Raw genomic sequence first — 17111 nt, 5'->3', positions numbered from 1 at the left:
TCATGTAATAATAATTGTCATATGCAACCATGTGATATACGCAAGCTGTTTAACACGGAGGAAGAGGTCGAGTGGCGGTATAGCGGTGAGCGCACTGCGCTACAAACCCTGCTACCTGAGATTCCCAGGCATGGTTAACATCAGTGGCGAGCGATATCTGAAGCAGCCCTGGGAGGGTACCCCTTTAACCCGGCTTTTACACTGAGCAGCGTGGTGAAGTATGGTCGAACAACCCGAATGACTGACACGGCTTGGGGAAGCCTTCATCCAGCAGTTGATTGACAAAGGGCTGTAAATTATAATTGTTAAGGACCCTTATTTCTGTGTATCCTGATTTTTTTTCTGCACCGTTATACACATACACAGCGAGTCCATAAGATGTGCCTTTGTGTAAGCCTTCTCTGATAATCCTACAGATCTGTTAGTCCTGGCGAAATCGATCAGTTATTGAATCATGCTGAACGAATTACTCACATCAAAGACCACGACAGCCAACCAACTGAAAATTCTAGATTTGAAGCTTTCGTGACTGCAAGGATTCATACTCTTAGTTCTTTCGGTAAAGTCACGTAGGTAAAAAATTAAATAAAAATTAATAAAAATAAAACAATGAAAATCTAACCTTTGTTGTTGCCTCCGAAACGTCGTGATTTTCATTGTTTTATTTTTATTATTTTTTATTTCATTTTTTACCTACGTGACTTTACCGAAAGAACTAAGAGTATGAACCAACTGAAAGTTTACCAGAATAGAAGTAACATCAATGAGGATAATTGTTCACGAAGCAGAGTGCACCGCGCATCAAACTTGTTGGCCAGGGGGCACTGAATGGCGTGGAGTGTAAAACGCCAGCAGCCTTCTCACGCGGTCCACTCCGTTAGCCGAGACACCCCGGCGAACAGGGATCATCGACCACGCAGCATTCAACTACTAGAGCTGTCAAATAAAGCCACGCGAAAGGTTAACGTTATTCGCACGTCTGTCAATTTAACATTATATCCGAAGAGGACTAAACGCGAATTCTTATTCCGTAGCACCGAATGCGGAGATTGGGGAATTCCTGAGATAAGACGAACCGGGCACTTACCAGCACTCACTATTCTTGCGAGGAGCGCGCACAGAAACACAGCGACCCAAGCGAGAGGTCTCATCGTAGCTGCTGCTGCTGATGATGCACCTGGGAGCTATCGGTGTGCAGAGTAGCAGAGAGGTTCCCCCTCTAACACCCGAGGCGGCTGCGACTCCCTGCTGCTGCTCTCTGCTCGCCGACTCCACAGACACTGCCTCTATCCGCCCGGCTGCGTTAGGGGCTCCTCGGTGCCCCCCCCACCCTACTCCACCCCCCACTCCACCCCCACCAGCACCGCTCCACCCCACAACCTCAACCCACTCTCGTGCTCGATTCCCAGACCCCCCCGCCCCCCGTCCCCAAGATCGGCTCCCTCCTCCCTTTTCATCAGCCGCTCTCCCTGCCCCTTCTCCCCTCCTCTTCCCCTCCCTGCCTACATCCTTGCTACTTTCGGAGCCACTTTGATCCTCCTGATGTTATTCTCCCCCATCGCTGTCTCAACGTCCTCCCATCTGCATCTCTCCGTCTGCGCGTCTCCCTTTCGTCTTCCTTTCCAAACTCTCCCTCATTTTTCCACGCTCTCCATCTGTGTCCCTGTCTCCCACCCTCTCCCAATGTCTGCCCCCCCCCCTTCTTTACTCTGCCTCCTCCACAAACTCCCCGTCGCATCCCTTCTCGACTCCCCCCTAATAATCGCACTCTCTATCTTTCCCTATCTCTCACCCACTTCCAATCTCTGTGTGTCTCTCTCTCTCTCTATATCTCTCTGTGCCTCTCCCACCGTCTCCATTTGCTCTTCCTTCATACTCGCCTCCAATCTCACACTCTCCATTTGACTCTCCCATTCTCTACAAATCTGCCCCCCTCTCTCTCTCACCCCCCTTTCTCTTTAACGCTCACACTGCGATTCTCCAACGCGCTCCCCTTTCCCCATCAACTCGCACCCTCTCCCCGCACATCCTAGCCTCTCACCGCGTCTCCCACTCTCTCCCACGCTCTCTCCAGCCTCTCCCACCCTCACGAACGGACACGGGCAGCTGACGTAGGCGCTTCCTAAGCGGGGAGAGGATGTCACGGCAAGGGACGGAAGCTGGGATCTTCACCGACACGAGTTGCGAGCATCCATCACTGGCAACTTCCCCGTCACAAGTGCACAACTCGCATGGACTGCGTAGCGCGCGTGTACATACATAAACACCACCACCATCATCATCGTCGTCGTCATCACCCCCTGATCTATCGAAACTTTGCTTCAAGGTCCTGCGGTTCCACGATCCACGTCGCTCCTGCTCCTCTCGTCGATCCAACATTTTGTCTTCGTCATCATCTCGGGCGCATTTCTCTTTGGCTGCCGTTCTGCCTGCACCAGTCTCATCCGCGGGCCTTCATCTCGTCTAGCGATGTTCCTGCCCAAGCCCACTTCACTGTCACGAACAGTCATCGTGGTGATGTCTGCTGTAAGCTGCCTTTGTTCTGTAACCCATGCGTTATTTTCGTCCCTCTCTGTGTGCTGTAATCCCAAACATTCATCTCTCCACGCTTCGTCATAGCAGGCAGTCTTCACCGATTGCAAACGAAGGGTCCGAACTCTCTTTACGACTCACAAAGTAGGCTGCAAAGTTGAACTCAATACAAATACGCGGAAAAGAAAAGTCACGTACAACAAGTTCGCTCAACAAAGGAAAACGAATCGTTGAAGGGACGTGACCGGACAACGAGGCACCACAAAACGAATACCTAGGATAGGTGCTGAACGATTGTCAAGTTTGAGAATGACGAAATCAAAAGGTGAACGAGAGAAATGTTGATAAAGAAGAAAAAAACCGTGACCTGTTATGTCGAGACACGTGCACGCACACAGTCACAGCAGCACTCACTACAATGCTGGTGCCACGCTAAGGACACGTCGAGGTACAAAGACAAAGACCCCCCTGGTAGCCTCTAACTGACGGTTGGGGCAAGTGCTGTTAGTGAGCACCTATGAAGGCCGGAACGGTACACGAGGGGGTGGGTGGCCATCACCACGCCCGACCACCTTTGTCTCCCCAATGCTGATGTTTACACACTGCACCAGGTACTCATTAAAGGCTGAGTCGACCTAGGGGGGACCCAGGACCGGTTCAGATCATCTGGTCTTATCCGTGAGCGGGTACTGAACTCGGGTCGCCGGGTTCGGAGCGCTAACCGCAACAAGACCGCTCCCCACAGCCCACACACACACATACCACAATGTTGAAGTCGTGTAAAGCAAAAACGCATGCAAACATAAGAACCGTATAATCTACAAAGATCTTTTTATTATTATTGATTTAAAATTTCGTCTTGATATGTACATCATACTTGTTTTCGGTAGAGTGCGGATACAACCACCTTTGCGAATTGGCCGTCACAGTTTTTATTAAAGATGAGCAATGCATGTCATCTGTGGCGACACACACACAATACCCATGAGGCTAATAATGTACATGTAGAGCTGTTTATACAATCACACACAGCGACTCCCTGGCATGTGGTGGCCTCAACGCGAACAACGCGCTTGTCCCAATGGACAGCTTCGTCCCCTGCTACAGCCACGTGGAATTTCCACCAATGACCACCCAAGAAAGTGCCAAATCTTACAAATGGGGAAAAAAGAAAATGAGCCGAGAAAACTCTGGATGCATTCCGCACTACCGTCGTTTGCGACGTAAACATTGTTTCTGTAAAAAGCTGACCAGATCCGTTGATTTTTTTTGTATTTATCGTTTTCTTAAAAGTTTAACTACGGAGGTTGTTTTTCTTCTTCATTTTATCAAATACAACTTGCCTCTGTCCGTACTGCAGTTTTTTAATAAAATATAACGAAGTGTAGGGAGGTTAAGGAAACATTAAGTGGTGGAAGTCTTCCCTTAAATAAATACGATGAAAACTTTTCACTAATTGGTGGTTGTAGTCGCGTTATGGGTTCCCAGTGTCTGATACGAACAGTCTCAGCTCACTACACCGTGACCCACAGCTACGCAATGTATTCTCACATTTATCTGGTTTCAGATGCTGTGCGCAGCTCCAACTCTTTTGCATCGTATTGACGCACACAGAAGCTTCAGCGCCTTGCCCTGATAGGAGCCAGAGGGCTTCTGTGGATTCGTGCATTCGATAAAGTTCATCTTGACCGCTTTAGAAATGTAATGTTGTATGAAGGTTAAGGTGCAGGCCCCTGCGATTGAAGGGCCACCCACGAGAGGGAAAGTTTAGTACTCCCCCCCCCCCCCCGAGGGTAGTTTGGCCTACTTTTCCAAGCTGGCTAGACGTGTTGGAAGAGGTTGGAGTAGCCACACTTTAATCCATCACACGCGTCCTGCTGATCAACCTCCTGCGGTGTTGCCCGGTTATAGCTGCCGGGCGGACAGAGGTTGCGAGGTTATGAAGAAACGTGGCAATTTTTTTGACTGCCGCGCCAAGAGATCGAACCCGTCGAACTCTGGATTGCAACTCCAGTGTGATCAGGCCAGCTCCCCTTTAATGTTCGATACAAAATAATAATAATACTACTTTGGGGGGAGGGGTGGCGCAGTGATGAGTGCATTGCACAGGGAACCCTGCAAAGCTGTGTTTTATTTCCCGGAGATAAAACAGCAGTGGTGAGCGATCGCCAGACCGGTCGAGGTCACCCCCACTAACCCCACCACCCCTTCGCTACCCCACACTGCCCAGTGCGGTGACGTATGGTCCAAACAACACTCACGACTGACAGGGCCTTCATTCGGTGGTGGATCGAAAAAGGGCTACAAATTGTAATTATTGCGTAATAACATTCATTTTCATAATTGGCGAAAAAAAAGTATTTATGAAATTGCTATGGACACAAAGTTGCGACAAATTGCACGTTAAGTTAGCTTAGCACACCACCTATACATTAGCTGTGCCCATAAAAGTCATTTGGACGTTCTAAACGATATTCACAGAAATAAAGAATGACAGAACACTTAGTCACGTGCCATCACGATACTTTTGATTACTGAGCTGTTTTTTTTTTTAAACGGTCACAAAAATCTTTGTACAAATTTCCCCGCCCCCGCCGAAAACAAAAAATCTCATTAAAAAGGCACAAGCTTGTGTGCAACGTCAACTCACGACAGCTTCGCCGACTGGAAAATCCCAAATCCAATGCTCTTTGACACGATATAAAAGTCCCCCCCCGAATGCCAACATTCACCGCTCTCCTCCACCGTCAGTCACGACGACTCGGGCATCGAGCTCTCCCCGTGAAGGACAACTCCTTTCACGCGTCCCTTCGCGACGGACATTTGCGCCGCACCTAAAACCGTGGCTCATCGCATGCCGCTAGCAGCATGCGCGCACGTGCGTAAAGACGCGTCGATGGGGCATCTTTCGGAACAGATTCTCGTGGTCGCAGTTAGTCACAACGTCGAACTGGATTCGTGAGCGTCGCTTAACGCTCTACAATCGATTATTGTATCTCCCCCCCCTCCCCTCGCGTTTTCTTTTTTTTTTGGGGGGGGGGGGTCTCCGGGTACTCAATTCCCCCCCCCCACCCACCTGTATAAACACACTCGTTATGAATTGGCTAAAACAATAATAATCTTAAACTAAAAACTCAAAGAAGGAACCCTCGTGAGTCCGACACTGAGTGTTGCTGTAAATCAAACGCCCTGAAAATGAAATTGGGGGAGGGGGGGAGGGGGGGAGCCGAGTTGCGTTGTGCGCAGAGTCCAGGAAAGTTGAGTTCGATTCCTGGCAACAGGCAACATCAAGAGGCAGGTGACATCTCTAAACCGGTCCGGCCTTCCCTGCCCCTTCACCATACTTACGGGCACGGTGAAGTATGGTCAAAACAACAACCATGGCCGACACTGCACGTCGTAGATTGAAAAAGGTGCGAATTATATGCAAATGATATCGTAATGTCAAACGTAAGCTATTGGGGGTGAACAAAACTGGACGAACGAGAGAGAAAAAAAGACCAAAATCCGAATGACACGGTTAAACCTCGTTCCTACATCGAATTATTGAATTCAATTGTAACCCTTGTTATTTGTGAAGATTAATCTAACTGTGAGGTTGGCGGGTTTTGGAAGAATCGTTCCATGCCAAGTCCGAAATCCCAGTGCCATAGTTTCAAAACGACTGCGAATGTTACCCTTGAATCACACACCACGTGGGCATCGGAGTTGAGGTTCCTGCAAAAGTAACAAGGTTGGGGCTACGTTGTTGACTTATCCATTTGTGGCCAGGTTGCTTCTGTAAAAATAAGTGCATACCTCAGTGGGCTTTTTGCCTGGTAGGATGGGGATGGTTTAGTTTTGTTTGCATGTGTTCGGGTGATTTGTTTAGCTTTCCTGTACGTTGCACGACTGTCATGTTTTTTTACTGTTTGTTGTTGTAACGTTATTTTCCGCCCCGACTGGATGTCTGTGCAAAAGAGCTTTATAGCTCATCGGATTCCTTCAGTATAAATATTCTGAAATACAGAACTAATGTTCGTCTTGCACGCAGGTCACTCCTATGGATTTCAGCAGGTCATCGATTCTTCAACCCTTTGGGCGCATTCCGATTTGCAAAGCAACAATTGCATCGACATTTTGTTGTGGGTTTTTATGTTTCTCCAAAACTTTTACAAAACGGTGCGATTCGTTTTGTAAACCGGTAGGCAGCTTAAGTTGGTAGACTTGGCAAATGTGACATTTCTGCGTGAACTCTGGGCACGCAACAACGCAGTTGATTCAATCAATTAAAGTCGCGTGCATCTGAGTCGCGTGCGTGAAGTTTGATCTCGTTTATCGATCCGTACACGCTGTAAATTAGGTCGCATGACCCCCCGCAGCCACCAGAGGCGCCGTTTTCATCACGATGATAAAAATAACAAAAAACAGAATTCGTGAATCGAACCACGACAATTAATCGAATCGTAAAGAACTGCCCGGCGAGTTATAACGGGTACCGTGGCAGCCAGGCGTTGGTGTCAGGTGATGTGAGAACAATTTAAGTTTGGGGGGACTGCATGAATCCGTGGTGGTCCGTGTCATGAACATGATCAGCCAATAATAATGGTAACAATTATTTTGACAGGAAAGCCTCACTTAAGTCTCAAGGACCTGTTTTTTTTAAGGGTCCTTCTTGCATTGGGATGTTTGGCCAATTCCGTGAATGAGTGCTTGGTTTCACGTTGGAAGAAAGCGGGAAACCCGGCGAAAACCCACCACGCGCACGAGGGGATGGGGTGACACTCAACACTGCTAACTCGTGGCCACCACGCAGCCCCACGCCTACAACACGTGGCAACAAACCCCGGTGGTCATCCATCAAAAATCCAAACAGGCTCAAGACTGCTTGGCTTGAAATTGAGAAAGCAGGGCATGTGGCTGGCACATCCGTTCCAAAAAGATGGAGAGTGGGGGGAGGGCAGTTTGCTTGCCCAGCCGTTTATGTTCCCATGCCCACGTGTACAACATGTGACAGCCGGCACTGTTGACCCCAAACGAGACTCAATCATTGCGATGAACACGTCACCGTGCACGAAGTGGTTCAAACGCCGAGCGCGCCCCGTGGAATATTTTAGGCCACGCGTTGGGGTGTTAAGGCAGTGGTTCTTAACCTGGGGTGCACGCCACCCCCTTGGGATGCCAGATGCCCTTTCTGGGAGTGCGACACATGGCCAGATTATTTTTCGAAGGTAAATCATCGAAACACAAATTAAGCACGGGAACGTAAGGACAACTACTTTGTTTCAAACCTTATGGATTTATTTATTCACATTATACATTTTAAAGATTTAGAACCAAATGGGTGCAACGCTGCAGTAAAAGTTAAGAACCACTGGTTTAAGGGAAACAACTTTGTTTGGCAAAACGATAGTTCCCCTTTGCAGTCGGCATTATTAATCACAAGCACGATGCTTGTTCATCACAAGGCGCACTACACGGCTTCTGCATTCCGTGTGCAATATCGACGTGTCATGTGAACCGGATGCATGTAAACGCAATGACTACTCATTTCTACTGGGCAGGAAGCGGTGGAACATGAGAACTAGAATAGACACTATATTATCATTATTATTAGAACCTTGGTACAGAGATGTTCGTGGGTTTTTTTGAGTTCCGAGAATCAAACCTCGCGTCGTAATGTACACTATGAGTAGAACAACATCCTGTGAATCGTCACCCAGTGTTTGTGACTCTCCCAATAATTGATTCCTTTATTTCGGTGAATGGTAGCGCCTCTAGTGACTGGAGCGGTGAAGGAAACATTTTAACCTTCATACACCTGTGTGTACGACTCTTACAGATTCTTACACACGCGTCTTCCTTCGATGCACGTGCCAGGAGCTAAATAATCGATAGTAATCGATACATAATCACACCCCTAATTCACACACTGTGGAAAACGTAACCTTGCGAGACACAGCTAAAGCAGAATACGAATCCAGGTGGCATGAGAGCTGGTAATTTGCATTATTAATATGAACACATTGACGGAAAGATTGAAGCCGAGACAAACGTTGTCGCCAGAGGTCGCAACCGGGTACCCGATACCCGTACCCTACCCGATACCCGGCTACCCGTACCCGGCCGGGTACGGGTACCCGTTTGCGACCCTAGTGCGGCCGGGTACGGGTAGGCCGTGATTCACTGGTGTGTAACTGTTTGTCACTCATTTGCCAACGTCTTGTCTCTTCTCACAATTCAAGTTCCTAGAATCAACCCACCCGCGCCTGCAACATGGCTTCATCCCAGAGGTCGCAATCAGGTACCCGATACCCGTACCCTACCCGTACCCGGCCGGGTACGGGTAGGGTACGGATACGGCCGGGTACGGGTACCCGTTTGCGACCCTGGTGCGGCCGGGTACGGGTAAGGAATCAAAACCCGTTTGCGACCTCTGGTTGTCGCTCTGCAGTCACACTGGGTTTAAAATGTTAATCATTATCGCCATTGTCGTAGTAATTGCACCGTGAGTGCGGTAACGGCTGAGCAGCAATTAAGAGCGATTAAGATTCACCCACATTCACGCTGCTGGATGTCAGCCAAGCGCAGCTTGGGCAACATTCGTTAAACGCAATTAACGGACAGCCCAATTAATTATCAGGGGGGGGGGGGTGGCCCAATTAAGCTTCCCGTGTGTTGGAAACTGCACAAAAGGAAGCTCGCGACCTCATTCACTGCCGTGCTGTGGTTCGTGAGCACTGCCTTCGGTGACATCAGCGCTCGTGTTCCCAATTCCCCTGCGCACGCCACACGCCACGCAGGGCACGTTTCCATGTTCCGCCAATCGACACTGCGACGACGCGATTTACATTCCATCACTCGTTATCATCAACTTTCCTACAATGTACGAAACACACAAAATGTGAAAATCAAGGAATTTGATTGCGTTTGTAATGTTGGAACTTCTTCCGCGCCGTACGTAGGCAACTCTTCGGGAGAGAGTCCGCTACACCGATTGGCATTTACGAAGTAGGGGAACGTGCAAATTCGTTCCGTGTTGTTTCTTTTTTTAAATCCTTTATATTAAGTTCTCTTGCTTGCTTGCGCGCTTACGACCGTGCAAATCTTTCGGTCGTTTTTTAACCCACTTCCCGTGATCCAATCGAGCTGACATTTTGCACACAAACTCGTTGTGCGTGACAATTTATTTTCGTGAAAAAAATTTTCCAAAATTTTCCACTTTGTAGGAAAAAAAAAATTCATATTTAATTTAAAATACCAATGTGATAAAAATGAAACTCCTACTCAAGAAAAACAGAAATGAATAATAAAATAAAACCGATGCCACGCATATAAAGGAATTATAGTGAAAAACTTCGTTTTTACGGGTTAATTTGTTACGGTGCATCACACCTTTTGCTGAGAGACGCTGCGGAAGAACGAACGGACAAATGTGCCGCCACGCTCACTAACGCGCCACGAATGTTAAGGGAGCAGAGAACGAGACGAGAAGAGACCAGCCGCGCAGAAGCCCTCCTCTCTCCCGTGTCGTAATCGAACACGACTTTGTCTTTCACCTCACGGGCCGGCTGGTAAACCCACGTCCCAAGCATTTAAACTCGACAGAAGCAAACTGTGAATTTGACCGAGAGCAGGAGCTGAAAGAAATCCACGCGGTGTTTTCGTGACAGGCACATTTTTGTTGTTGTTGGGATTCGTTCGGCAAAAAATTGTGGCCACATCGTTTGTATATTGTTTCTCGATTTTTTTTCTCACCGTCTCTCGTTCGCTCCTCGAGTCCAAGTTTTGACAGTGGCATCCAGCTTACGAACAAATTTGTAGAACCTTTGCAAGATGCGGACGACTACACGCAACATTTTCAGGCTCGTAGTTGCGTTGCGTGCCATTTTTTGCCCACCAACCAAAGAACGGTTTACGAAGCCCTACAAGTACCCGAATACGTATTCTTTGGGTCTTTCGGTAAAGTCACGGAAATAGGTTCAAATAAAATAACAAAAAACTGCGACGTTTCCATCGCAACGCAAGCGGTCGTCATCAGGAACGTGACACGAATGATGACGAAACGTCGTATTTTTTTGTTATTTTATTTGAACCTATCTACGTGACTTTACCGAAAGACCCAAAGAATAAGATTTTCTGCAGTCACGAAAGCTTTAAGTCAAGATTTACCCAAATACTTGTTAATAACGTTCCAGTTTCAATGAATCGACTCCCACCGCTACAGATGTCGTCGCCGCTACCAAAGATCTCGATCAAAAGTCGCGACCCAAGTCGCCCTTCGATCAGTGCGATGATTTGCTCATCCTCCTGTGGCTGCTACCCCTCTATGCTGGCACCCCCCCCCCCCCCACAGTCATCCGTGCTGTCAGCTGCCCCTGTCGAGTTCAAGTTCAGGCCTCACGACTTTGCGCCGTCTGCCCTGCCTGTTGGACTGCATCACCGCTCGGCGGTGATTAAATGACATGCGGGCAGCGTCCTTGAGGTGCGGGCCACATTGAGAAGGTGAAACTATTGGACATGTTGACGATTAGCACGGTTTTGGCTACGTACGGTGCGAGAGAGAAGTTGGACATATATTGACAAACGCACAACGTAAAATGATGCCCATTTTGGAGATTTGTGGGTTAAGGGAAACGTTACAAAGTGGTGGTAAACAGAGCCGGGTATGGAAACAAGTAATGGGAAATCCAGTCTCGGATTGCATAACTCTCACCCTATGGCTTTTCCAGTCGGAGCAATTCACCGCATCCACTCCAGAGGAGAACCGCTTTCTCCCGAGGAAATTTCCACTCGCCCAACGTATTCACATCCTCGTCAAACCCGAAATGCGCAACGGGTTACACGGAACACAACATTAAACGCTTATCATTGGCCCGGCAAGACAACATTCTTTTTAAATTGTTGCAGTTCCACTTTTTCTCTTCCCCTTTTCTTTAAAAAGATAAAAAAAATAAACTAAAGCTGGTTGTGTTTACACCATCTTCGGTAAAAAAAAAGGGGCCAGGGGTTTTAAGCGACAGACACGAAATCTAAAAATATGCAGAGACTTCAAAGTATACGCTGCCATGAAGTCTGTTTCTAATCCACAGGTGCCCGTCCACAGTTGCTGAAATCGGAGTTTAACGCACGTGTGCCTTCATAGATGGAGGATTTAAATCTCGGGAGAACAAGGGCAGTTTGTGGTAAATTAAAATTCCAGAGACTGTGTGCTAAGGTTAAATCGGCATTGTGGTTTTCCTTTGAGAGGTTGAGAAGGCATTACCTGTACTGGACAGAACGAGTGGGACGATGAATCGATGAATCGATGCATGGACAGATTCTTCAACTGATGTTTTCGATTAGTCACATCACCCTCTGCAGCCACTCGAGGCCGCTACTATTCACGGCAATGTAACAAAAAAAACATCTTGAATCAAATGCAGACTCTTGACTGCAACATTTCAAGTGAATTACTGGGCATGTTGAATGTTTACACCACCCATGATGTATTGCACGCATGAGCAGCTATCCACTCGAATACTGAATTATCATAAATTCAGTTTAGGGTAGTCAAATGATAAAAACCGCATGCCTCTGAACATTTAAGCCGTGCCAGAAACATCTATTCGGATTGATCCCACTGGACCGTCATTGTGAAGTTAACATACTTCGAGATCAAGCGTTATTAATTTATTGAGAGCACATGAGGCATCTGTTACACTTTAAACGTCTGTGTTTTACAGACGTTTAAATTTAAAACATTACCGGAACGTACGTGATCACCCGTTAAGGGAGATTACATTTTCTACCTTCGGAACGAATAAGGAATGGGGACAGGTAGTGGACCATGGAATGAAAAAAAAACTAGTTTTTGATTTGAATTTAGAAGTCTTTAAGGTGCTTTAATAAGACGCCACCGGTGGGAGACTAAGACGGGAGAACTACCACGGGCCACACAAACGATGCCTTGGGATGGTGACGTGGCCAACCGCGCACGCGTCAGTATTCACGATGACACGGGTTCTCCGAAATGTATCGAAAGTGTTGACAAGCACTTAGACGCGCGTAACAAATCATCCCACCATCGGCGGTTCCATGAATTCAGGGGTCTCCACGAATTCATTTCGGAAAATATTAGTAGTTTTTGTTCGATCTTCGTTTTTGCAGTCTTATCGGCACAGCTTCCAATTTTGTTCTGATTGTTTGCAGACTGCAGAGTGTTGCTCACTTCATTTGTATGAATTGAAGGTAAAGGAGCAGCCCTAAAATGCTGGTGGAATGGCCTCTTTTTGGAGCTCTCTCTCTCGAGGATACTTTGGCCTACTCTTCTAATGCTGGGCAGATGGCTTGGAAGAGGTTGGACTTCCTAAATCGTACCCCACCACAAGGAACACTCCCGGTTGACTGCGGTTTACCTGTACAGTGAGAGGGACGTTTTTTTTTTAATTATAAAACTTGCAAACTGAACTGGTGACCTCTGCAATGCAGAATCAGAATGTGTATTTATACTAGAGGAATCCGAAGAGCTATAAAGCTCTGTTTCACAGATGTCCAGTCATGCAAGTCTGATGTACAAACCATTACACCACCGCAGCACCTCCAAGTCTAAATGTAACAGCATAGAGTTCAAAATCCAGCAGTCAGTTTTCACATGCACAATTCGATGCATGTATCGTGAGCATGAGAAAATATTTTTTTATTATTATTGCTGAATCATGAAATGTTGGAAAGGCTCAGAAAAACTAGACACGTTAATTTTTTTATTAAAGCAATATGATTGGTTGATCGAACCCATATGATCACAAAAACACAGTTCCGATTGGCTAAAACGTTCCTGCATGAGGCCTTCACAGTCCTTCGTTTCTCAAAAAGTGGCTCAGGGGCACGGAACACCTTGAGAACATGTCCCACTTGCTCTACACCACTACCAATTACAATCCACAGTTTAACACCACGAAATGCAGTGTTTTACAGAACATACATAAAAATGGCCCTGCAAATGCACAATATATATAAAACACATTAGCCGTCTTGCCGCTAGAAAACGTGGGGGGAAAATTTAAATAAAATAGCATCCAACTATAAGAGGCCACGCTGTCGCCTGCCACTCCTACTCCAGTGTAATGCGCGTGCTTGTTTACGCATCTCCCACGACCGTCAGCGTCCGTCGCTTCACGTTTGTCCGCAGCGAACCCGGCTAGCTCGCCTTCTCCACGCGCGCCACAACGCAACGCACGAAGCGCGCTCCGTGGCTTCAGACGCGGTTCGGCCGGGCGGCGGCCGGGCCCGCGAGTCTCTGCATCTCGGCCGCGTAGTCCGGCGCGTCGGCCAGCGTGCCGCCGCCACCGCCAACAAACGTGGGCGGCACGTCCCTGCGCAGGGGGCTGTGTGCCCGCCGTCCGGGGCAAGGGAACTCGAACACCGCCGCCCCCCCCTCCTCCTCCTCCAGGCTGTGGCACGAGCTGGGGTGGGCCGGCCGCCCAGCGTGGCCGTTCCACGCCGACGCGTCGTCCGCGCCCCGGGAGGCCCAACCCGCGCTGCCGGGAGGCCCCGATTGGCTCCGCGGAGGAGACTTCTTCGCGAGCCTGAAGCGTGGAGGTGGTGGTGGGGGGGGGAGAAAAAAAGCGTCGGGAGAGGGGAGGAAAAGTTGGCGACGGCATCGACGGCAAAATGGATCCTGGGTCTCAACCTTGACGGGAGGGGTGGCGGGGGAAGGGTTGTGGGTGGCGTGTCTGCGATCGTGGCATGTGTCACTGTGTGCGGCAGATACCCACATTTCATGGGACTGCGAGTTGGCAACCTGCAGGAAGCAGGTTGCTGACCTAAACTGGACATACCGATTTGTTTTGCGAGTACTCTTCCCTCGTACGTGCACACGCGAAAGAAGGAATTGGTCAAAATGTGATAAACGGGACCCTCTTGAAGACGAGTATTGAGGTTATCTTTGTAAGACGAGAATACGCATTTGTCTTCAGAATAATTTTATTCACAATACGGAAGCCAGGGGGGCAGTCAGATTAAAATACCTCTGCAATATTTGCAAAGTGTCCTTTTGCACTGGATCGGTCTTCACATTTTTGGACAACTCTTTCATAAAATATTTGCCAGCTTTCAAGTCCCAAATAGCAACACAACTTTGTATACTCCGGACTTGTACACAATGGACCGTACCTACAAGAGTCATCGTGCACCCTTCCCATTACGCACGGATGAACAGAGCATAACCGATTTCACCTATCAAGTTGAAAAGAGCGTTAAAAGATACATGCCTTTATCTTGGCCGTATTATCACGTGGGCGGCTGGATCGCCGCTCCAGCGCTAATTTTCCAATACGCTTTCTCCAAGGAAAACAAAAACCCTTCCCCGGGTTCCTTTATTATTTTATTGTATATCATTTTTTTTTCCTTGAGTTCACCATTGCTAACCCGATGATTAGTGTCCGAAAATTTGTCTAATGACGCCCGGGGGAGCTTCAGCAAGCAGGATGCAAAACCAGGAGGGGCAATTCGGAGTTTTTCCACACGCGGGCGGCTTCCAAGCTGCCGAGCAGCAGCAGGAGATCTCACGGGATGCCGGGCGAGGTGGTTTTAGTTTTTTTTACTTTTACCCCCATAATTTATTATATTTAACTAAAGAAATCGGAAAAAATGTATGCGACAGCTGCAGGCGGCAAGGCAAACAAGGGCGCTGGTCCCTCGCCATGCGTTTGGATCATTTAGATGATTTGGCTGCTGTTATAAATTTCGACATGATGATAGGCCACTTCGTTGAGCTATCATTTGTGGCCAGGTCGCTTTTGAAAAAGAAAACAGCTCGGTGGGCCTTACCTGGTGAAGTATATAGGTAAGGTATATATTTTTTTCTTAGCTTTCCAATACTTTGCACTCCTATTGTGTTTTTGAACTATTTGTTATTATAACTTTCAGACCTGCCCCCATGGACATCTGTGAAAAAGAGCTTAACATCTCATCGGATCCCTCCAGTATAGATAAATATTCCGATTCATTCCCCCCACGGCACGTTTCATTGCGTCAGCGACGCCATCAACCATGGTCGCGTGTTTTCACAGCGTACCATAACCCGCCGTCGGGTGAATTATCGCCGTCGACTGAAGAGATTACACACAGATTCTCCGACGTTCATAAGCACCACAACTCAACGTGGTGGCCACCATCTGCACGTCTTGATCATACGCGGTGTAACAATAGCCCTTTTTTTTTTACCCAGGAATGTACTACTTTGTTACGATGTGTTTTTTCAGCAGTGTCCCACGTCGACGGAGCGGCCAATTCGTAATTAAGTATTTTTATATGTGGAAGGAAAACACAGCACTTGGAGAAAACCCGAACCCATACAAATGAATAGAACTCAAACTCTCAGAAGCAGGTGATGACCTAATTGCTGTACTGACATCTATGGGCCACTTTGTGGCACGGATGTTACATTTGATCAAGTAGAAATTGTTTACGGCCAAAAAATAAGGGTATGGAGCAGTTACTTAATATTTCGTAAAAAAATATATAAATATAAAGGCTCATTTTAGGTAAGACAAAAAATCTGGATACAAGTTAGGAAAAATCATGAATACGCATGGATCATGTGATACTTTCCATCATGCTTTTGTCTTTTTAAATATTTAATATGCAGTATGGACGGCAACAGGCAAACTACATTTGCATCGTATAAAAAATGCATTTGCCTATTCCTATTTCCTCTGGTTTGTATTTGAAAGTTTTAGGCAAATCTTTAATCAGTTCGCCCGGTTCCAAAAGGATAAGTTTCTAATAGCAACACAACCTCATGCTGCAGTTACATTCATATTGAATTATCTTTCAGAGAGTTACCATAGCACCTCCCCCCACCCCTTTCACCCCTGCCCCCCCCCCCCACCGTTATAGATGGACAGAACTAATGCGCACAAATGCTTTCAACCTGAGGTAATGGTTTAAAAATACGAGAATATGACGCAGATGTCAAAAGTCTCCGGGGCGGCCGAGCCGTAAGTACATTCCCACCGCTCGTTGCAGACGCTGATAGTTCGAATCCAGCGGCTGCCGAACCGGCGACTGCTGTCGAAGCAGTCACCGAAGAGTTGCGTGCTGTCCGCTTCGCAAGTGGACGTTGGCGAACCCTCCGGCGTCATTCGCAAGAGGAGGCCATTGTGTGCCGGCGTGGTGGTCCAAACAATAAATAAATAAAGCCGCAAACTACTCGACTGGATTCTAGATTAGAAGTTTTCGTGACTGCAAGGATTCATACTCTTAGTTCTTTCGGTAAAGTCACGTAGGTAAAAAATTGAAATAAAAATTAATACAAATAAAACAATAAAATCACGACGTTTCGGAGGCAACACAAGTCTCCGTCATCAGGTGGGACCGTCGCCTCAGTTTAACACATCGTAGGCTTTCACCGTTATTCATAATAAAGTTGTTTTTGTGGGTGAGATCGCTTAAATATAAATGTGTCGTTAACCCGCCACCACCCTTCAACAGGCAATTGGTAAGGTTTGGGATGTGAACAAAACGTGCCAATTAGTTGTTACTTCAGCACACCGGTGTGTCTCAGAGTAAACCCACAATATTTATAATTCGAGTTCACGTTAACTGGCGATCACAAC

General features: G+C 47.4%; 2 protein-coding genes across 4 annotated transcripts in view; both read right to left on the bottom strand.

Annotated features, from left to right (window-relative positions):
- The window catches only part of LOC144943455 (neuropilin-2-like), a 32692-nt gene extending 31428 nt beyond the window's left edge, over positions 1–1264 (bottom strand). The window contains exon 1 of the mRNA XM_078870886.1: positions 1088–1264. Within this exon, the coding sequence (XP_078727012.1) occupies positions 1088–1151 (64 nt within the window). The 5' untranslated portion in view covers positions 1152–1264. The remainder of the gene's footprint in view (positions 1–1087) is intronic.
- Positions 1265–13239: 11975 nt separating this feature from the next.
- LOC144943454 (partitioning defective 3 homolog B-like) overlaps positions 13240–17111 on the bottom strand; it is a 98524-nt gene continuing 94652 nt past the window's right edge. For all 3 annotated transcript variants that reach the window (XM_078870885.1, XM_078870883.1, XM_078870884.1), the window contains one exon: positions 13240–14078. In XM_078870885.1, the coding sequence (XP_078727011.1) occupies positions 13748–14078 (331 nt within the window). In that variant the 3' untranslated portion in view covers positions 13240–13747. The remainder of the gene's footprint in view (positions 14079–17111) is intronic.

Source organism: Lampetra fluviatilis, chromosome 31 (assembly GCF_964198595.1).
Source record: "Lampetra fluviatilis chromosome 31, kcLamFluv1.1, whole genome shotgun sequence".
Taxonomy (NCBI): Eukaryota; Metazoa; Chordata; class Hyperoartia; order Petromyzontiformes; family Petromyzontidae; genus Lampetra; species Lampetra fluviatilis.
This window is presented reverse-complemented; position numbering and strand designations above follow the sequence as displayed.